The sequence below is a fragment of the Podarcis gaigeae genome (assembly GCF_964106915.1).
Source record: "Podarcis gaigeae genome assembly, chromosome: 16".
In the NCBI taxonomy this organism is placed as follows: Eukaryota; Metazoa; Chordata; class Lepidosauria; order Squamata; family Lacertidae; genus Podarcis; species Podarcis gaigeae.
Window position 1 is genome coordinate 10302164 of NC_139693.1, and position 22689 is coordinate 10324852.

The 22689-nt window shown below is 47.7% G+C and overlaps 1 protein-coding gene across 5 annotated transcripts; it reads right to left on the reverse strand.

The window, feature by feature from the left end:
- Window positions 1-1830: 1830 nt before the first annotated feature.
- On the reverse strand, window positions 1831-21882 carry CLK2 (CDC like kinase 2). Of its 5 annotated transcripts, none has more exons than XM_083715852.1 (13): window positions 21779-21882; window positions 16626-16789; window positions 14361-14589; window positions 11246-11339; window positions 10778-10844; window positions 9925-10041; window positions 8314-8480; window positions 7060-7154; window positions 5926-6055; window positions 5690-5772; window positions 4694-4773; window positions 4450-4540; window positions 1831-2573 (listed from the first exon to the last, which is right to left on the reverse strand). In XM_083715852.1, exons 2-13 carry the CDS (start codon window positions 16787-16789, stop codon window positions 2391-2393), a joined length of 1500 nt encoding a protein of 499 aa, XP_083571978.1. In that variant the 5' UTR covers window positions 21779-21882; the 3' UTR covers window positions 1831-2390. The 5 variants fall into 5 exon arrangements, with proteins under 5 accessions (XP_083571978.1, XP_083571980.1, XP_083571979.1 ...); XM_083715854.1 differs by lacking the exon at window positions 21779-21882 and adding an exon at window positions 21427-21591; XM_083715853.1 differs by lacking the exon at window positions 21779-21882 and adding an exon at window positions 21427-21581 and having other exon boundaries at window positions 5926-6052.
- Window positions 21883-22689: the final 807 nt, after the last annotated feature.

Genomic DNA, 22689 nt, shown 5'->3' on the forward strand with positions numbered 1-22689 from the left:
CATCTGGACCTCCATCCAGACTGAACCCCCCCCAAAAAAAAACCCCTCATAACTACACACGCACACACATTTTACACAAGTCAATGAGAAGTACTGGGACCCCATGCCATGAAAAACGTGATTCAGGGAAGCAGAACTAAACCCCCATCTTCCAACACACACATGGCTTGCTGTGGGGCATTTTAATACCCACCCCCCATAAAGTCATATGTATATTTTTGCAGTTTACATCAAAGGAGGTTTAAGGGTTGTTTGTACTTTAATTAAGACTTTGCACTTGTTTTAACAGATTAACACACTAGCCCTCTAGAACAGATCCACGAGAGGGATGAAGAGCAAGAACAGCCAACAGGGATCTGCCATGGGTCAGCCCTCGTGACTTTGCCACTTAAGCCTCCAGGGATGGCCCAGCCCAGCTGACTCAATGAACCACCAGCCCCACTGACTTGCAAAGCTGGAAGGATTCCAGCTCCCTGGACACATGCTTTTAAAAAAAGAACTCAAAACACACCGTGACGCCAACACCACGATCCGCCTCTGACCTAATTTATGTCACCTGATATCGTGCGCAGATCAGAACATTGGGGTTTTTTCCAGCATTAGTAGACCCACTGAAAGTAATAAACAGAACCATTTCAACAAGTCTACTTTGAGTAGGACTAACACTGGATAAACCCCGTAATTACCCATCGGTGCTTGCTTGTCTCCAGATTACACAATGTATTTCTCACCACAACATACCCAGGTGAGTAAAAAGATGCCCATTTTAGGGTAAAATGTGCTGCTTTGGTTTCTCTGCAGCAGCCCCCGAATTGCGACACTCACTTCCGTATAATGAAGATGCGATACTTCAGCCTGGCATTTGACAACTAAAGGCATTTTGTTTTAATGAATTTATACTGCTCTATTCCACTTCGACTGGGTTTACTCATTTTATAGTTGCTAAAACATTTTCCTCGCCATTTTTTGTAACGGTATATTATTGTAATTTTGAGGACCTTATAGGAAAAGTTGATGGTGGTAGGAAATCTTACGGGGACCTATTTAAATACAAATCTCTGTATCATTAAATTTATACAGTACTGCCCAATCTGCAGTCCCAAGGCAGGGTCCAACAACTATTTAAAATTTTAAAAAGTTAAAACAGATTAGTCATAGGAACAAGGGTGCGAGCCCTGAAAACAGACATCTTGGGTGTCAAAGCCCAGGGCAAAGAGGTGCATCTTCAGTAATCACCAAAAGTTGTCTAGCGAAGGTACCAGATGGACCTATGTGGGAGGGAAGTCCACAACTGAGGGGCTGCCACCGAGAAGGCCCTGTCCTGGGCTGCCACCACCCAAGCTTGAGGGGTAGTGGAACTATTCAAATTAGACCCAGTGACCTGAATGGACATGCCTAGCGCTGGGCGGTTAATTTCCAATGGGTCTACTTTATGAATGACTTGGACGCAACGCCACCCTCCACAAATTGGTGGTGTTGTGTGTCTTTTGAGGCAGTGATTGGCCCGAGGCTACACAGCAAGAGCTTCATAGAAATGTAGAGTTGGAAGAGACCTCAAAAGTCATCTAGTCCAGCCCTCTGTAATGCAGGAATCTCAACACGGCTGAGTGAGGATTTGAAACCTGGGCTCCCAGGCGCTAGCCCACTGCTCCAACCACTATACCACCTGTTTTAACTTCACCAAACTTTAAATGATAGTTGGGGCAGAGGACTATTAAGACATTCCACTTCCCACTGGAATCCTATTAACCACTGTCAGGATTGAGGTGGGCAAAAGAAATAGAGAAGGAAGGAGACAGCTACAACCAGAATCCCAAACAGCAGCCCTGATAGCATTAATTCATGTCATATTTTATTTCATTTTCCCACAAAGACTGTACAAAATCCATATAAAATCCTGGCATTGGAATGGGCTATGGTTTAGTATCCAAAAATAATTCCCCAAAGGGGATCCCACCAGCCTTATAACTTACATGGGGACGTTGAGAACACGCTGCAGAGGGGAGAGAGGGGGCTGGAATTATGTACAGCAGGAGCAGGAGAGGAGAAGAGGGCACCGATTCAGAGGGAGAGTCACATTATTTACAGGAATGGGGGCAGGTGGGAAATGCCACAAGATTTCCTGCATGTTTATATATATAGATATTTATAGATATTTATATTTATATATATACACACACTATCTCACATATTAACAAGCTTTACATGATAACAAAAAGGGGAGCCTGTGGTGAATCAGGACGCAGTCTGTATTATCGTCGTCCCTGTTGTTATTATTTTTAAAGCACCAAAATGCATGAGCGTAACCTGCACGAGCCTCCACAGGGGCCGAATGTGCGGGAAGGTATCGAGGGGGGCGGGGATGAGTCAGGGAGGAGGAGCTACGCTGGTCACCGGCTGATGTCACGGCTGGAGTCCCAGGCTTTGGGGCCAGGCTGCAGCTTTAGGGAGTCGAAGAAGGGGTGCTTCAGGGCCTCGGCCAGCGTCAGCCGCTTGGCCGGCTCGTATTCCAGCATGCCCTCGATGAGGTCGAAGAGCTGGTGGTGTTCTTCGGCCTCGGATGCCAGGTACCTCTGTGGGGAGAAGGCGGCTGTCAGAACGCAAGGAAAGACCGGCTGCTGGAGGCAAACCTAGGGGGATGCTGTGTGCCGTTCTGGTAGCCTCACCACAAAAGGGATACAGTGGTACCTTGGGTTACATACGCTTCAGCTTACATACGCTTCAGGTTACGGACTCTGCTAACCCAGAAATAGTGCTTCAGGTTAAGAACTTTGCTTCAGGATGAGAACAGAAATTGGGCTCCGGCGGCGTGGCAGCAGCAGGAGGCCCCATTAGCTAAAGTGGTGCTTCAGGTTAAGAAGAGTTTCAGGTTAAGTACGGACCTCCGGAACGAATTAAGTACTTAGCCCGAGGTACCACTGTATTGTAGAGCTGGGATGCGGGTGGTGCTGTGGGTTAAACCACAGAGCCTAGGACTTGCCAATCAGAAGGTTGGCGGTTTGAATCCCTGCGACGGGGTGAGCTCCCGTTGCTCGGTCCCTGCTCTTGCCAACCTAGCAGTTCAAAAGCACGTCAAAGTGCAAGGAAATAAATAGGTACCGCTCCGGTGGGAAGGTAAATGGCATTTCTGTGCGCTGCTCCGGTTTGCCAGAAGCGGCTTAGTCATGCTGGCCACATGACCCGGAAGCTGTACGCCGGCTCCCTCGGCCTATAAAGCGAGATGAGCGCCGCAACCCCAGAGTCGGCCACGACTGGACCTAATGGTCAGGGGTCCCTTTACCTTTACTTAGAGCCGGGAAAAGTTCCCCAAAGGGCAAGTGGAATGATCAAGGGGATGCAGCAACCCCCTTCATGAGGAAAGGCGATTCTTAGGTTTAGAGCAGCGTTCGAAATTTGCCAGGCACATTTTGCACCTGGCTATCGACCACATGCAACCAAGTGAAGATGCCTGGGCATGTGGTTGGCGCCTGACATCTCCACCATCTGGAGATAAATGCCAGGGGATCCTTGGATCTGGATTGTTTTCACACACCAAGACCCCATCCTGCAGAATTCTATCCATTATACTTTATCTGCACAATCAGAACCAATTTCAGGAACCAAGAAGTTGTACTGAAAAACGTGACCTTTGAGCCGCCTGGCGCCCAAATGGCAACTGAGACATTCCGTTTTGGAGACTTGTAACCCTGGGTTTAAGAAGCCATTTGGCACCTAGCTTATATATCTTTTAACATTGGTTTATAGAGTAATATGTGTGATATTTTAGTGTATTTTTGGTTTCTGTGGAAGCCGCCTAGAGTGGCTGGGGAAACCCAGCCAGATGGACGGGGTACAAATAAATTATTTATTATTATTATTATTATTATTATTATTATTATTATTATTATTATTATTAGCGAGTAACAGGTGGCATGAGAGAGATTTATGGCCTGGAGGAAGTGGAGAGGGAAAAGGCTCCCCTCGTCACTCAGAAACACTAAAACTTGGGGGCATCCAAGGAATACGAACGTTGGAAGATTCAGGACAGATAAAACACGGGACTTCTTCATGCAGCGCACAGCTGAGCTATGCAACTTGCTCCCGCAGGGGGCAGTGACGGCCAACAGATTGGATGGCTTTAAAAGAGGATTGGGCAAATTTGGGGAGGGGGAGGCTACCAATTGGCTATTCCATGGCCAGAGGGGAGTTGCTCTTGTGTTCAGGACCTGCTTGAGGAGTCCACATTGGGGCACCGGGCCAGCCACTGGATGCTGGACTAGATAGGCCACTGGCCTGATCCTGCAGGCTCTCCTTATGTCTCGTTATATATGACCACTTCGTAGGTGAAAACTGCTCTTTGCTCCTACCCAGAGTTTCCACTGGTGCCAGCCAACCCGCCTTGCCCAACCCTTCTCCCAGACCCTGTGACATCCCTCCAGATCTCCCTCTCCCATCACAAAGCAGCCTTACTCTCAGCGGCTTGCAGTTCTCTCGAACATAGCGCCCAGCAGAGGTGTTCTCGTCCCAGTCCAGGCGGCCGTGGTAGAAGTATTTCTGCTTCCTGCAGTGAACGAGGAACGGCCAGGTGAGGGCCAGATTACAAAATGCCAGGTGAGTGGAGGGGTTAGGGAGCAGCCACCCACCCAACAACCCCAAAGGAAGCGTTTCAGATTTTCCCATCCCATCTCACACATGAGGACCAAAAAGGCCCCACCTGGTCTTCCTGGTCATCCTCGATGGAAGGGGACCCAGGATTCGCTCCATCATTGCCAGATGCTCTCTGTTATCATGGGTCTGAAAGAAAAACAGCTTGGGGTTGAAAATGGTTTGGGGGGGCAATATGCCAAAATAACATTTCGTTTTGAAGTTGGTGTCAAAGCTCTATCAAGGTTTCAGGAAATTACGATCACTCCTCCGGTGGCAGTCAAAAGGCAGATACAGTGGTACCTCTGGTTGCAAACAGGATCCGTTCTGGATCCCCATTCGCAACCTGAAAGGAACGCAACCTGCATCTGCACACGCACGGGTTGCGATTCGCTGCTTCTGCGCATGATGTCATTTTGCGCACATGCACGAGCGGCGAAACCCAGAAGTAACCGTTTCCGGTACTTCCGGGTTGCCACGGGACACAACCTGAAAAGACGTAACCTGAACCGAACATAACAAGAATTATGACTATAAATGAAATCTTACCACGTAATTTATTCAGTATTCACAGAGAGAGACACAAAGGAACACTGTCTTTACAATAATGGTGTTGCTCCAAGTAAAGTCCCACCCCTTCAGTCCCTCCTAATATACATCACCCCTGCGCCGGCTGGTCAGTGCTTTCTGTCTCTGAGATTTCTGCTCTGCTACTCACAGAGCCTGTCTGGTTTTGGGAGAGGGAGGATCAGGAATGCTTTCAAGAGACACTGGGTCTGTTAAATGTCTCTCCCCCGATGCATCTCCTTCCTGCTGCTCCCCCAATATATCCCAGCTTTCCCCCCCTGAACTATGCCTTTTGGCAAACAACTGTTCTAAATCTACACTGTCCTCCTCTTCCCAGGAAGCTGCAGAGAGAGGTGAGCGGCAGCAGTGGCTCCCACCATTCCAGTCCAGCCCCTGACAGTTGGTTGCCAGTGTTGTAGTGAGGCCTTTGTGCTGGGGACGGAGTTTTGAGAACTGACACTACAGGCAATTTGTGCTACAGACCTTGTGGGATGCTCACCTGGAACAAAGTGAAGCCCATGTAGTACTCGAAGATGATGCAGCCGATGCTCCAGACGTCACAGGGCTGGGTCCAACCGAGCTCTGTCATACAGAGAAAGAATTTCAGCAGGTTGCCCAGCCCCGCCGCTGCCCCACCTCTCCTCACCAGCCCAGTCATGTGCGGATCTTCCTGCCCTGCCCACCTGCACAAACTCACTAGCAACCCCCAAATCGAGTGAGCGCCAAGACACTGACCCAGGATGACTTCCGGGGCCCGGTAGTGCCGCGTGGAAACGATGGTGCTGTGGTGCTCGTGGTCGAAGGTGGCGCTGCCGAAATCGACCACCCGGACGGCCGTGTTCTTGACGCTCCGCTCGTCTCGCTTCTTGTGGGGAGGGGGAGACAGGGGAAGAAAAGAAGGGGAAGGGGCAGTTAATGCAGGATGGAGGGGGGGTCAGGCTCTGGGGCTATGTGCAGCCCCCCCCAAGGACACTATATCTGGCTACACCCCTCTTCCCCAGGCCACATCCCTCAGCAGCTCTTGCTTCACCTCCCACCCTGGCTTCTGAGCATTTTTTGCTTGGCTGGAATATGCCCTGGCACTCCCATAATGCCTCTTGCTTGGAAGATCAAGAAGGGAGGTTTGAATGTGGGTAGCAGTGTTTCCCAAACTTGGGTCTCCAGCTGTTTTTGGACTACAACTCCCATCATCCCCAGCTAGCAGGACCAATGGTCATGGATGATTGGAATTGTAGTCCTTTCTAGGGAAGCTTGTAATGTTTAACAGACTACTGTATTTTAATACTTTGTTGGAAGCCGCCCAGAGTGGCTGGGGAAACCCAGCCAGATGGGCGGGGTATAAATTATAAATTATTATTATTATTATCCAGAAACAGCTGGAAACTCAAGTTTGGGAAACGCTGAAACTAGCCTACTGTACATTGGGGTAACTTGGCGTTTGTTGCTCTGCACACTTTTGCCTCTGGCCCCTGGAAGATTGCCCAAGAGGGAATGTGGCCCTCAGGCTGAAAAAGGTTCCCCACACCTTGACTGATTTCCCAGGCAAGGATGGGGAAAGGACGCAGCTCTACATGCAGATGATTCCTGGTTCATTCTCTGGCACCTCCAGGTAGGGTGGGTAGAGACTCCCTTCCTGAAACCCTGCAGAGGTGCTGCCAGTCAGTGTAGACAATACTGAGCTAGATGGCCCAAAGGTCTTGAATCGGTGCCTAGCAGCTTCCTATATCCTGCCAATCAGCCCTGCTCATCACTCTTTCCTCCCTGGAGCCAATGCTGTGCAGATTGCAAAGTGCAAGGGGAGTTTTGGCCACCCCTGCTCTGGCCTGTTTGTTGCAGTACGATACAGATTTATCCAACGCACAGACTCACCTTTTCCAGGTTGTAGGTCATCTCATAATCAGAGTTGACAAAGAGGATGTTTTCGGGCTTGAGATCCGTATGCGTGAGCTTGTTTTCATGTAAAACTGGAGAGGGAGGGAGGAAATGTAACCAGGTCAGATTCTGACACGAGAGGTGGGTACAAGGCAGGATGTTAAAACTCGCAAAGGAAAAGCTGTACTCATTCATCCTGCACGGCTCTAAAAGTTCTCCACGTGAACCAGGCCACAGGTCAGCTCCCCTCCCATCGAAGCCCTCTCCTTGGAAACCCTTTAAAGACAACATTTTCATCTTTCCAGGTTTAACACATCCACTTTTAGGGGACACTTCCCTCCTGGCTGCAGCTGAACAAAACCAAGTTGCTTTCTACAGAGACTGATGGAGAGTAATGTCTCATCGAAGGGCACACAGAGGTGTCGTCTGGCTTTTCTGCCTGGGATTATTTTAACTGGAGATTTCAAAGTTTGTGCGTGGACATTTTTCGTGCAAAGCAAGCTCAGCCTTCCAGAGATCTGTGGCAGAGGTGAGTGAGGAACTGAAGACCAAATGTGGCCTCTGGTACCTCTCCACTGAGTCTCTGAGAGGCTCCTCGGACTACACCCTGCTCTGTCTCCTCCTGAAGTGCATTTGTGTGGCTGGAACGTGTCCTTGAACTGCAACCACCCCTCTGGCCTGCCAGGATGGGGGACAGAGTGGGGCAGGGGTGTCTGCGAAGACGCAAAAACCTCTCGACTTTGTACAGGTGGCTCTACCTTCCGGGTATGCAAAATGTAAGAACCTGTTCCAGGTTCTCGAATCCAGGAAAAGGGAAGACTGCATGTTCTGGGTCTGTCGCTGCAACTCCCCTGTGAGGCATGTTTGTAGTAATAATGCTGAATACCAGCTGCTGAAAAACACAAGAGGGAACTGCATTTTTCTGCTTGGGTCCTGCTTTCTAGGCATCTGGTGGCCACTGTGAGAACAGGGTGCTGGACTAGATGGACCACTGGCCTGATCCTGCTGGGCTCTTGTGTACTTTCTCCAGGCCATGCATTGTTTTACAAACTTCATGTCACCTCTTGTTCAGCTTTCCTCTAAACTACAAAAAGCTGCAACTCAAGAGCTGCAGCCTTTTTTTTTTTAACGGAAATGGTCTAAATAAATAAATGCATTAAACCGTCCAGATCCAGCAGGCCTGCATCTTCCTGCAGCCTCTTGTCCCCACTTGCCCTCCCACCCCAGATCGTGTCTGCTCTTGGCACTCACATTTGACAGCCAGGCACACTTGATAGGCCATGTGCCTTATCTGGTGGAGGGGGTAAGGCAGGTAATTGTTGTCCTTCAGGAAGTCAAAGGTGCTGAGTCCCAGCAGCTCGAAGGAAATGCACATGTGACCGTGATAGTCAAACCAATCGTACATCTGCACGCACAGGCTGGAGGACAGAGAAAGGCACAGGCAGTTGAAGACTCCTCCCTGCAGTTGTTTTATCAGGCTACAGGAGGAGGAGAGTGATGGGACTCGCAAATATTTATTGCCTATCCTTTTACTGGCCACTCGGCTAGCTTTGGGTGAAACCTTGAGGGCCTCAGACAAGGACTATCCCACGACTCGGGGTACAAAAATGTCTGGTAATTGGCCACTCCTGAGAAAATAACTCAGAAGTTATAAAACTGGGGAGGGGGATTTGCAATATGGTGGCCATTTACTCCATATACGAATGACACTGGTCTTGGAAGATAATACTCTCCACAAAGCATCTTTGCATGTATTGCTATCCTGAAGAGGACGGCTTGAACTATATTTCTTCCTTGGGAATGACTGAGACAGATAGCACAATTTTTGTGCTGTCTCCAGAACGTTACATGCCAGACATTTAGATAATTTGTAGATATTTATAAGAATTGTTCATGTTAATGTGCAACCTAATACCGGTTATGGGGGTGGGGGGATGTCATGTTATATAATTGCTATTATATATGGTAATCCAACAAAGATTATTCTTTTCAAAAACCCTCCCCCCTCAACTAGCTGCAGCCGTTTTAACAGGTTAAAGCAGGAGAAAGAAGGGACGGCAAGGCCTCTCCATTGCCTCTGCTGAGAATATAATAAATAATAATAATAATAATAATAATAATAATAATAATAATAATAATTTATTATTTATACCCCACCATCTGGCTGGGTTTCCCCAGCCACTCTGGGCGGCTTCCAACAGAATATTAAAATACAGTAGTCTGTTAAACATTAAAAGCTTCCCTAAAGGGGGCTGCCTTCAGATGTCTTCTAAAAGTCTGGTAGTTGTTTTTCCTCTTTGACATCTGGTGGGAGGGCGTTCCACAGGGCGGGTGCCACCACCGAGAAGGCCCTCTGCCTGGTTCCCTGTAACTTTGCTTCTCGCAATGAGGGAACCGCCAGAAGGCCTTCAGCGCTGGACCTCAGTGTCCAGGCTGGACGATGGGGGTGGAGACGCTCCTTCAGGTATACTGGACCAAGGCTGTTTAGGGCTTTAAAGGTCAGCACCAACACTTTGAATTATGCTTGGAGAACAGTGATGCTCAGGTCCCCCCTTGGCTGTTGCAACAACTCTGCTTACTAGGTGGGCCATAGGCTGGCTGCTACTTCTCTCAGTCTAACCTGCCTAACCCAATGGCCACCAGCTACCACTAGTAAAGACATTTCTACACTGCCCTTGAGTTCCTTTACAGAAATATAAGTAATCTCCACTAGGTGGCATTGTAGGAGAAAGCCAGGAGTTCCTGGACCTGGTCTAGGAAGGCAAACCAGGGGGGAAAAGGCTGGGCCGGAGTTCTTCTCCTTGACAAGAGATTTTGCAGAGTCTGCACACACCTATTTCCAGATGTGTTAGAGCTACTCACTTCTTGTTCTCCGGATCCTTCTCGTTAATTTTCTCCAGCACGTTGATCTCCAGCCGAGCTGCCTCTTTGTACTTTTCCACATTCTTGATTATTTTTAGAGCCACCCGTGTATTGCCCCTTGGGAGGAATGCAGGAGAAGTATCTCAGAATCAACGTATTTGGGTGGAAGAAGGCGGGGAGAGATGTTTGAAATGCTATTGATCATCTCAACTTCTGACTATAGAGAACCTGTGGAGCCCTCCAGAAGTGGTTATGACTGACCCCTGTACTAGTCAAACCATTAGAACACCTAGCTCAGTACTGTCTACACTGACCGGCACAGGCTCTCTGGGGTTTCAAGGAGGGAACATTTCCAGCCCTACCTGGAGATGCTTCACATTGAACCTGGGACTTCCTGTACACAAATCGGATGCTCTACAACTGACCTGTGGCCAACTGAGCTACTGCTGTATCCTAGAGACACTCTAGGAATCTGCCTTCTACTGAGTCAGACCATTGAGTCCCTCTAGTTCAGTACAGGCTATGCTGACTTTCCTGGATTTCAGACAGGAGCCTTTTCCCCAGCCCTACCAGGGGATTGAGGCTGGGACCTCCGGCATGTAAAGCAGCTGCTCTAGCAGTGAGCTAGGGCCCTTCCCCACAACTCCTGAGTCACTCCTTTTTTCTAAGCTGGAGGATGCCCAGGTGCTTTTGCTGTTCCTCACACAAAAGCAGTTCCAGCCCACAATGCACGATTCAGCCCCCTAAGCCTTTAAGCAGAACACATTTGCTATGTTTGCTGCAAGTGGCCAGCACAGCTGCCGCTCAGACAAGAATCCCAAACGCTGCTTCCTTCTGCCACCGGCTCACTCACCTGCGGTGATCCACACACTGTACCACCCGGCCAAAAGTGCCCTCTCCGAGGGTGCTAATAATCTCGTCTGAGAAAGGAGAGAGAGACAGAGAAAGAGAGAAAGAGAATGTAAGAGAACAAGCAGTGTCTGGTCACAGCGCATAACACACCATCACAAAGGCTGCCTTTGCCAGCTCAGAGAGCCAAGACAGGGAGGCCCCTGCAAACTAATTCAATCCCTGACACTTTGGGTAACAATATGAAAAGATAACAGAGAATGGAGTTGGGAAGGGAGACTCTTTAAAGAAAAGGAAACAGAAGAAGGGCTGGGCTTTTTTTTTCCCCTTAAAAAAAATAACAACAACAACAATTAATACTGCGAAGAAAAATAAAAAAGATACAGGGCGGGAAGGGGAAGCTAAGAGAGCAACTGCGCGACTGCAACGGGAGCTTAACTAGAGACTAGATTATGTTACGATTTGGCTGTACATCTTTCTTGAAGCCAGTCGCCGATGCGATAGACGAGGTGGCCTTCGTCGTCGTCTTCCACGCTCTTGGCTCTCCGGCCGCTTTGCTGACTCCGCTGAGGGGGGGTCCCCAAAAACGCAGGCACAGGCGGAGGAGGGGAGGGTTTTCGTGTTTTCATTCATTCATTCACCCGGCCAATTCGGGGCGTTTTCAAACCAGCGCAGGGGCAAGCCAGCCAGCCAAGCGTCGCCCATGGAAATGGTAGGTAGGCCCGTTGGCAGATTTGAGGAAGGAAGGAGGGACGATTCCCAGGCCAATTCATACGGCGCAGAGGCGCATATATATATAAACGATAAGGGATATTGCAAGGGAAAAAAAAGTCAAGATAACACACACACTAGCTTAGGAAATCTCTCTTTTAAAAAAATAAAAATAAAATGTATAATCAAAGAAGTAGTAGTAAAATATATAAATATATATATATGGAGAAAGTCTTCCACAAAACAGACCCACCCAAGGCAGTAAAAAAGGACAGGGCAGAGAGAAAAGTTGGGTCCTCGCATGATAGGGTCTACAAGCTGGAAGAGCACACAGACAGTGGTTCACCAGCCAGAAGCTCAGCAGCCACAGGAAAGGGTTGGGGCTTGCTTGAAGCAGACCCCACCAGACGATCAGTGGCAAGGGGTGGAAATCCTCCATGGTCAACTTCATCCTTTTCCAGCCTCCTAGACTTGCTTACCCCCAACATGCAGAGAAGGGAAGGAACTGGACTTTGATGGCTGAGCACATGCTCTGTAGACTGAAGGCCCAGGGTTAAGTCCCTGGCAACTCCAGGCAGCTGGTGATGGGCAAGACCTTTCTCTGTCTGAGGTCAAGGAGAAGCACTGACAGTCAGAATCTACTGGGCTAGATGGGCAAAAAGCCTGAACTGGTCTAAGGAAGATCCCCCATGTTCCTAGAAGCTATAACCTCAGGGCGCATTTCCCCCAGTTACCACGAGGAGAGAAATTAGGTTGAAGCACACAGCTCCCCGTAAGGTGGAACTTTGGCTGAGCTCTATCCACTAACCAAAAAAGCTGGGTCAGTTATGTACCTACGCCTTGTACCAGAACATTTCCTGGTTCAAGGATCCCAAAAGTCCAGAGGACTCATGAGTGGAAGAGCCTGACTGTTGTTTCTCTGCACCATTTGGCGCTCTGGCCATGCCTCCTTCTGAACAGCCTCTGCTTTCAGGGGAGAAGATAATTTTGCAGCATGTTTGCACAGTGTGTGATGGGGTGATTTCAATTCCTTCCGAAACATAGAGGCAAGAGCTCTTGTACGAAGCTGCCTGCTGCATCTCTGGACTAAGTCACTGCTCTGGCCTTCCAGTCGAGAGGTATGACCAGGACAAGCAGACACACGACAGAAAACAAAGGAGTTGTTGGTTCATACTCTTACAGAACCTCAAAGGCAACATGTTTTTAAGTGCAAGAAGGAATTGTGTCCTCAATTTTTAACATCCTCATTTGTTAGTTCGGGGAAAGGTATGTGTGTCAGCTATCAGAAGTTGGGGACACACAATAAAGCCCATGCCTGTCCTGGGAAGCGACAGAAAACCTATCGACCTCCAGAAGTTGCTGGGCAACAGCTCCCATAATCACTGGTCATGCTGTAGTCCAGCTATCAGGAAAGCCACAGATTCCCCATGAGAATTGTTAAAAAGCTGGCAGGCACCCACTGTTCTGGGAGTATATTTCTTCCTATAACACAGAGCTTGCTCACTTTAAAAACCTCTTCAAACTCTATCAAGCGAGCTGGTCTTGGGCAAAATGAACCAGCTGTTTCACTCAGTATTCAGTAGCTTCATATGCAGAGAATTCAACGGACTACATCCTTTGCAAGCGAAAAAGGTCCCCTGCTCAGTTGCTGGCATCTCCTTGTAAAGCTGGGAAAGGTCCTCTGCCCCAAATAAACTTTAGAGAGATACTGCCGGTCAGGCTATGTAAAGACTGGGCTAGATAGATGGAATACAAGTTGGTTTTCTATTTCATACTCTCACAGGTTGCCAGTCTGGCATCCCTGTTGGGCTTACAACAGGGTGGGGAGAAAGACATATTGCTCAGGGCCACAGCATCTGCTTTGCTGATGCTGCATCTTCAGGTAGGACAGGGAGAGACCCCCTGTCTGAAATCCAGGAGAGCCTCTGCCAGTCAGTGTAGGGAATACTGAGCTAGATGGACCATGGTCCTGAAATTTAGACTATGGAGCCAGCAGGGTGTCAGAGGCCTCTACTCCCTACTTTCATGTGGAGGTGAAGACAGCCACCTGGGAGCAAACAAGCTGAGGAGGCCCACTGCAAGGGATAGGTTGAAATCATTTACGCACCCCCGTGGCGAGGCTGTCGTCACAAGAAGTCAAACTGTGAATCTTCTTTTTAGCAAAAAATCACAGGCCTTGCCTGTGTGTCTAGAGAAGTCTGAAAACTCTCAGATCGGGACGCATTAGTCCACCCTCGACACTGGCTGGCCTGAGCACTCTGAGAGCACCTCAGGTGACCTTCAAAGGGGATGCAGGCCAATTCATGAGGTGGGGAAAGGACATCAATGGCTGGTTGTCATGATGGCTATGAGCTACCTCTGAGATGGGGGCAGCCTGCCCCCTAGAGAACAGTAGCCAGGGAGAGGACTATTACCATCATGCTCCGATTGATGGCATCAAAGGAGGACCAACTTGTCCACTGGGGAGAAGGGACTCTTCTTACGTCCCTAATGCAGCAGCATTTGCAGTCCATCGTAAGAGCACAATCAGAGCCCTGCCAGATCAGGCTAATGGTCCATCGAGTCCAGCACCCTGAGCCTGAGCAAAACAGCGCTCTCCCTCTTGTGAATGGTATTCGGAAGCAATACTGCCTTCAACTGTGGAGGCAGAGCATAGCCATTATAGCTAGTAACCATCCTTACCAAAAGACAAGGGCGGGAGCAGTCTAGGACTCTCAACAGAGCAGGACAGGCCTCCAAGCAGAGTGGACATTTCTGGAACGGAAGGGGGCTCGGGACTAACACCAGGGCCTCAAAAGCATCCACTGCACAGTTGTGTTTCTCGCGGAAGAACTCTGGCTGCCTCTGGAGGCTCGGAGGCCGCGACAACTACTCACCGATGAGGAGCGGCTGAAGGAGCGGCTGCGGCGGCGTCTCCGCCGTCGCTTCCGGCGGCTGCTTTTGCAACTGCGGTAGCTGCCGTCCCGGGAACGCTGGTACTCGTAGGAGTGGTGGTAGTCAGGCTCGTAGTAGGCGTCGCCCCGCTCGCGGCTGTACCCGTCTCGCCGATAGCCGTCGCAGTAGCGTCGGTCGTAGGCGCGCCGATCGGAGGAGTGGTCATCGTAGCTGGGAGAAGGGGAGCGGGGAGAAACATGGCACAGTTCAGCCAGCGTCCAGGAGCAGAGGCAAAGGGTGTTGGGCAAGGCTGGTTCACAGTGCCGCCTGGGCCAGGCTTGCCCCCCCCCCCGACCTGCTTGCTTCTGTTGCCTGCCCAGCCCCCCCTGGACCCAAGCGCTGTGACATGTAAGAGCTGCGGCGTGCGAAGCTGTTGCATCTCAGTGACAAGCGATACCCCTCGCATTTAATTAACAGTTGTCCCCAGCCCTGGTTTGCAATCATCCTTTGCGCTGTGGACGTATCTGTTCTCAGCCACTGTTCTCACTCTTCTCAGCCACTCACTGTGCACCAAACAGTTTTTATGAAAGTGTCAGAGAAGGCCCTCTTTATGCAAGAACACAAGAAGAGCCTTGCTGGATCAGGCCAACAGCCTATCTAGTCCGGCATCCTTTTCTCACAGTGGCCAACCAGATGCCCCAATGGGAAGCCCGCAAGCAGGACCTCAGGGAAGCAGCAACTCCATCCATGTGTGGTTCACAGTTCCTGGTATCGAGGGGCCTGCTGCCTCTGACAGTAGAGGTAGGGCACAGCCATTGTGCCATTAGCCACTGATAGCCTCATCCTCCAGGAATTGTTCTAATCCACCTTTAAAAGCATCCAAGCTGGTGGCCAGTCCGGCCCCTGTGGAAGCGAGTTACATAGTTTAACAGTGCACTGTGTGAAGAAGTACTTTCCTTTATGTACGCTGCATCATACACAACTACCCCTCTGGAATTCCATATATATATATATATGTACACGTACACACACACACACACACACCATAGCTGTCAACATTTTCCTTTTTTTAAGGGAAATTTCCTTATTCTGAATAAGATTCCTCACAAAAAAGGGAAAAGTTGACAGCTATGCATATACACAAACAAACAAAATAGGCCTCATCAGGGAGCTTACCATGTTTCTTTCCCCCCAGGTGTACATCTCAAAAGCATGGAAGAATGGGCATTGCAAACACACACACACACACACACACACACACACACACACACACACACCATATAGACAGAAGCCTCAGGGACCTTCAGCCTTCCCTGAACTGATGCCTTCCACACTCCAACTCCCTTCAGCCCCAGCAGGCACAGCCAATGGTCAGGGATGATGGGAGCTGGAGTCTAACCTCATCTAGAACAGTGGATCCCAATCTTTTTGGCATGGCGACCTGCAAATCCAAAGCATCTTGGAATGGTGACCAACCAATTTATTGCCACAATTTGCAACACAGCATCGTAGGTTGCCACGAAATAAAAAAGACCACTTAAAGGATTACAGTGGTACCTCGGGTTACATACGCTTCAGGTTACAGACTCAGTTAACCCAGAAATATTGCTTCAGGTTAAGAACTTTGCTTCAGGATGAGAACAGAAATCGTGCTCCGGCGGCGTGGCAGCAGCAGGAGGCCCCATTAGCTAAAGTGGTGCTTCAGGTTAAGAACAGTTTCAGGTTAAGTACGGACCTCTGGAACGAATTAAGTACTTAACCCAATGCACCACTGTACAAGCAATAATGATTTGGGGTTTGCTTATAAAACTTGCAACAACATAACGGGAGGCTTGTTTCTAGGAACAAGGTGAAACTTTCAAGCTCCCTTGCTATTTTTACTATAGGATGCTATTAAGGTAACCTTGTTAAAGTTAACAGTACTGAAATTTTGCTATTTGTATGTTGTTATATTTGCTATTGTTTTATTGTGTTCTTATGAAATTGCTCTTGCACCATTTGATTTTGAAATGCGTATGTTCCTGTTTTCTTTGTTTTAAGCCGCTTGGAGCATGATTATTTTGGTGCATAAAAGCGGCATACAAATACAATTACGAATGACTTTGCAGAGGCTTTGCAACCCACTTCGTTTGAATCTAGAGGGCTGATCTAGAGGGCACCAGGCTGGGGAATGTTGGGTCATTCACCCAGAGCCACTCTTTCCTAGGGTCCCATTCCAGGTGCCACAGCCAGCGCTGGCTCTTGGTACCTTCTGCTCACATGCTCACCTGCGGGAACGGACATGATAGCTGTCTTCCCTGCGGTGGCGCCGCTCGCTGCTGCTCGACCGCGAGCGACTCCGCCTCCTCTTGTGCTTGCGGCTTCTGTAACGCTCGTGGAAGCTGCCCCGGCTGCTGCGTTCTGAAGAGCGGAACCTTCTGGAATGAGGCATCTGCAAGGAAAAGAAAGAAGGGTTAAATGGGGCTACCTAAACTGGCCACCAGGTGAGCAGTAATTAAAACGTTAATGGTGGGGAGGAGCCTGTTTTGAATTGCAAAAAAAATAAAACAAAGGGCTTTCCCCAGCAGTCAACAAAATAGTGTTTTGACACAAACTAATCTATACAAGCTTTTCATTAATTAAAAAAGCCCTGCCATTATGCTGTTACATCCAATCAAGAGCCATTTACAAGAGCTATTTAAAAGACCATACAGAGTTTCCAAATTGCTCTTAAAATAGCTCTTCCTATCCCCCAGGGATGGAGGAGCCTGTATATTTCCAGATCTTGCAGGGCTACAGTTCCCTCCATTCCTGACCAGTGCCTCAGAGCATGCACTTGCCCACGCCTTTGCTTTGAATTCACAGCAATTGTAACCTGGGGAGGAAATTCCAACTGCCACACTGGGAATTGCACCTAAATAAAAGATGTCACGGAATGCACCATTGTGGGAGGGGAGCTTTCGTTACTGCTCTTGTTAAAACAGCTGAGAATCAGAAATCCTTGCCAATCTATCACAAATACACCCCCCCCCCAGTCTTTCTGCCCACCTCTACGCCATGAGGTCCTTGTGTTCATTGATACACAGGAAGCTGTGCAAGTTTCTCTTCCATGACCTTGCCTAATTCTCTTTTAAACTTGAAGCCATCCAAAGTAGGTGGCCCTCAGTACCTGCTCAGGTGGGAGCACATTCCAGAGTTTAAGCATGCCGAGAAGAGCTTGAGATTCATAAATCCATGCAACCCACCACCTTTCCACACACTCAAAGCAGCATGCGAAAGAGATAAAAGTACCACAAAGAAAACCATTTTAGAAACCCTGCAGGAAAAGAAAAGAAAACCGGCACCAAACAACAAACACACTCAAAGCTGAGCTGGAGACAAAGCACAAGAACACACACAAAAATGCAGCTCCATTTTCAGTTCAGACTAATAATTTACAAAGCAAACTTTAAAAAAACAAGGAACTGTAAAAGGAGCAGAATAAGACAGCTAGGACACACATAGGCAGCAGGATTCATTACAGACTTTAAAAAAAATCCCAGTAGGATAAAGAATAATTCAATATACAAATAGTGTCCAGAATAATTTATTTACATCCATTTCTTAGTCTGTATCTAAATCAGTTTCTTAGGCCACATCCACACCACACCTTTTTTTTTTACAGCACCTAGAACACATTTATTAGGTGCCTTGCCAACAAATGATGACATATTATAAAAATAATATTATTTATATTCGTTAGTCACTTTCCTCACAAAAGTGATCTAAAGCGACCTTCATTAAAACAAATCGGGTAAAAGCCTTAAAACCACATCTTGAAATGATGGGTCTCACAGACAGTGGCGGAGCTTCATGGAGCTTCCCCCTGCACTCCTCTTCCTCTGCCAGTGCTCACAGATCCTGCCCCACTCAAAGAGGACAGAAATGCCTGAAACCCTTCAAGTTAAGGGCCAAAAGTGCAGGTGAAGAGGAGAGTCTTTGCCTAGCAACTAGAAATAAAGATGGTGCCAGGTGAACCTTCCCGGGAAGAGCATTCCACAAGCAGGGGCCACCTCTGAAAAGGCAATGCTCTCTTGTCAGCCTCTGGACCACCCATGGGGGGGGGGGGGACACGACGACACACTGTTAACAAAGCTGCTGTTAATTTATCATTCATATTAATGAAACTAATTTTAAAAACAGAACCTGTCCCTTGAAAATCTGTCCTTCCTACCCACTATCAGTGGCGGTGCTATGTATATTATGAATTACAGGGTTGAATAATATAAGCATCATTATTAAATTAAAAAACAACAACACTTGAACTGAAAAACTACTCTCGTCACCCACCTCAGATACAATTATGGTGTTGAAAATACTGCAAATACACTATTAACAATGCTACTGTTGTTAAGTCATTACTACTATTACTACTACTGATATACTACTAATAAATAATGCTAGCAGGAGCCAGCCTCTTACCCTGCTGTCAGTGTAACACATTTCACACACAATTGTGCTGCATCTATTACAGACACATTACTCAACAATGTCATTACTTTTCATATTCAATGACAAAATCATGCTAATGAAAAGAAAGTCAGCCTCCTCTACTGAAAAGCTACAGTAGTCACCCTACAATGCTGGTGTTGGGTATATAAAGGGCATGATGTTAATAATAACTTTAATAACTTTATTATTTATTCCCCCACCCAAATCTGGCTGGGTTTCCCCAGCCACTCTGGGCAGCTTCCAGCAAAATATAAAAATACAATAAAACATCAAGCAATTAAAAAACTTCCTGATTCAGGGCTGCTTTCAAATGCCTTTATCTCATGGTGAGTACCGGAACCTTTCCCCCCTAAAAAATAAAAGCACTGCTGTTAACCATGTTAATGTGCCAGTGTGGCACATAATAGTTCAAGTGATGAGCTAGATCTCTAGGAGACCTGGGTCCAATTCCCCGCTCAGCTGTGAGTGATCCTGGGCTAGCAGCTGCTGTCTCTTAGCCTAACCTACCTCAAAGTGTTCTTGTGAAGATAAAAATGGGGAGGGGGAGACCCATGTATGCCACCTTGAGCTCCTTGGGGGTATGGTGGGATATACATGTAAATAACAGTGGCATTGTCATTATTATTGCAATGAAAAGCCACCCCAAAGGAGCTGCTCTTGTCACTCCCCTAGAGTGATGGAATTTTATCAAACCAAGTTCTACTTAGAGTAAACCCACAGAAGTCAACAAATTTTAAGTTGGCCTCTCTCTCTCTCTGAATGTATATGAAAACCACCCTCAGTAACAAGCAACTAATAAATAAAACATCTGATTTTATGATAAATTTGCTTGTTGTCCTGTTTTCGGTGGATTGTCATTTATAGGCACCACATAGAAATGCAAATAATTAAGTGGTATACAAATGTTTCAAATATTATTTTTATTATTGGTATTGCCTGTCTTTCACCTGCAGGTCCCAGGACAGAGTTACAACAATTTAAAATAATTTGCAGGTTTCTCACAGGAACCTGAAAATCTGATTGCTCACTGTTAAGAACAGGATGCTGGACTAGACAGGCCCTTTCTTAGGCTCTTCTGTTTAAAATTCAGTATTTAAAACAGTCAAAAGAGGGTGGGTCCTAACACAGCTCCCGATTACAGGAGGTCTACACAACTTCGCTGTACTTTTTTTCAGCACCTGCTAAAAACATTTTCTTGCTTAGACAAGCATATCCAGATACGCAGAATGCTGACATGCATTTTAATCTGGCTCTGGTTTTTTGTTTTAAATAGCTGAGGTTTCTTTACTGATAATTTCACCGCTTTACTCTTTTTGTAAACCCTTTTGAGGTTTATTTGGTTTTTACAATCAAGCTGCAGATAATAAATTATATAAAACAAATAATACCCCCGAAGTTGGGCTCTTAGCCCAACACAATCCACACATCCTGGTGTTGCCTGCATTAGGACTGTGCTGTAAACAATGCCTAAGTGTGGTTGTGGTTGCTGTTAATCACCACCCCTACAACAACAATGGGTGATGATGTAGTGCTGGGGAAGGTGATTAATGGTGGGTGGAAGAGAGAAAAAGAGAGAGAGAGAGAGAGAGAGAGCGCGCGCACAAGCCAGCAATAACACCTTCAGTTCCTCGGAAGAAAAGGTGGAATACAAATGCGATAAACGACAACAAGAGCAAAGAAAGAGAGCGCCAAGTGAAGAGCTGCCCCTCCTCACCCACTACAACTACAACAGCAGGACAATTTCACGGAATAACAGACTTGCAGAGTTGGAAGGGACCACGAGGGTCATCTAGACCCCCCCCAACCTCCTGCCCATCCGACCCTGGCATTAAGAGCCTAATGCTCTACCAACTGAGCTATTCGCTGCTTTCCAGTCTTTTCCCCCAGCCACTCCGAGGGGGGTGCCTGTGTTTACAATTGAGCGGCCTATACAGGAAAATAAATAAGGCTGTCAGTAGGGCTCTCAGAGGCCCACATTGCTGGGGTTGCCTGGTTGTTCCCAAGGCCTAAGTGTGGTTGTGGGGGCGACTGTTCACGACCCCCCATTACTGTGATGTAATTAACTGAAGGGTAATTAATGAGAGGTGACTAATAATAATAATCCTAATAGTAATAATAATGATGTAATAACTGTTCACTAATTAACTGTACATAATAATATAATAACTGATCACGACCCCCATTATTGTGATGTAATTAACTGAAAGGTAATTAATGAGAGGTGATTGATAATAATAATACTAATAGTAATAATAATGATGTAATAACTGTTCACGAAATAACTGTACATAATAATATAATAACTGTTCACGACCCCCATTATTGTGATGTAATTAACTGAAAGGTAATTAATGAGAGGTGATTAATAATAATAATACTAATAGTAATAATAATAATAATAAAAGGCAACCGAGGGAAGAGCTGCCCGAGGTCACCCCCCCTCCCACAGCACCCCCTGGGCCTGGTCTGCCCCTCATGAGCCCCCCCCCGTCCTTCCCCATAGATGCCCCCCACCCCCACAACGGGGGGAGGGGCGGAGGGCGAGTTCCCCTCGCCCCACCCGTCCAGAACAGCCCTCCCCCCCGCACTTTCCCGCACCCTCTTGGCCGCCAGCCCGGTGCGCTTGTCCCACAAGAAGTCCGTCTTGGCGGCGGCGGCGGCGGCGGCTCCTCGTCTCCCCACTTCCCCGAACTGAGGGACGAAGCCAGCTGCTCCGAGCGAACGGGCGAGTGGCGGCGCGCATGCGTCGCCGTCGCCGTTGCGCTCGCGATCGACGCGCGCCCAGCATACGCACATACGCACGCCACGTACGGCACGTATGGGGGGAGGGAGGGAGGGAGGGAAGGCGGCGTAAGAACGCGCCGCGTGCTGGCGTCGCCGGACGTGCGGTGGGTTGGGCGAGGCGTAATGGAGCCGCAGAGATAGGAATGAGGAAGAGGCGCGCGCCCACCTGGAAAGAAGGGTAATGTTGTTTGCCTTGCGAGTTGCGGGACTACAACTCCCGTCATGCCCTCCTCGACCTTTTGGGCGTTGCTGGCTGCTGGGGTTGCTGGGAGTTGCAGTTCAGCAACGGCTGGAAAGCCAGGCACGTTCCTCCAGCCCTGCTTTTTTTTAAAAAAAATAATTATTGGTTTTCACATTATAAACAAACAAACACATAACAAACATAAATCATAGCCTTATTGAAAATTACACTTATTAACATTGTTACGTGACTTCCTCGCTTCCCCTTGGTTGGATTTCATTGCATATCCTTTTAACGGTTTTTGTTATGTACTGAGTTGAATAGGATCCAAACTGCAGCAGTCTGATTGGTCCTAGAACAATAGGATCCAAATTGCAGCAGTCTGATTGGTCCTAGAACAATAGGATTCAGAATGCAGCGGTTTGATTGGTCCTAGAACAATGCAGCAGTATGATTGGTTGGCAGGAACCACCCAATCATGCTCCAGATATAAGTGAATCCACAACCTGATTGGCTTACAGTAGAATTCCAGAATTAGCCAATCATGTGCAGCCCATTGTGTAAATAATGTATATAAAGCAGATACTTTGAGGGGACTTTCATTCATTCCTCCTCACCACTATGAGCTGAATAAAGAGCATGAAATCACTTTGCGACTCTTGAGTATATTTCAGTTTTCCAAATCACAGTTCTTATAAAATTTAACTTAAACATTAACATCCTTAGATCTTCACATTATGAAGTTAAACATATTAATTCGACACTTAACATAGATAATATCTTAAGCCAATTAAGTGTCTGCAAGCTGTTTTCAGTTAATTTAACTTAACATATTTAACTAAGTAATCATTAAATTTAATCCACTCTTCCTGATACTCCTCCTCCTTCTGGTCGCG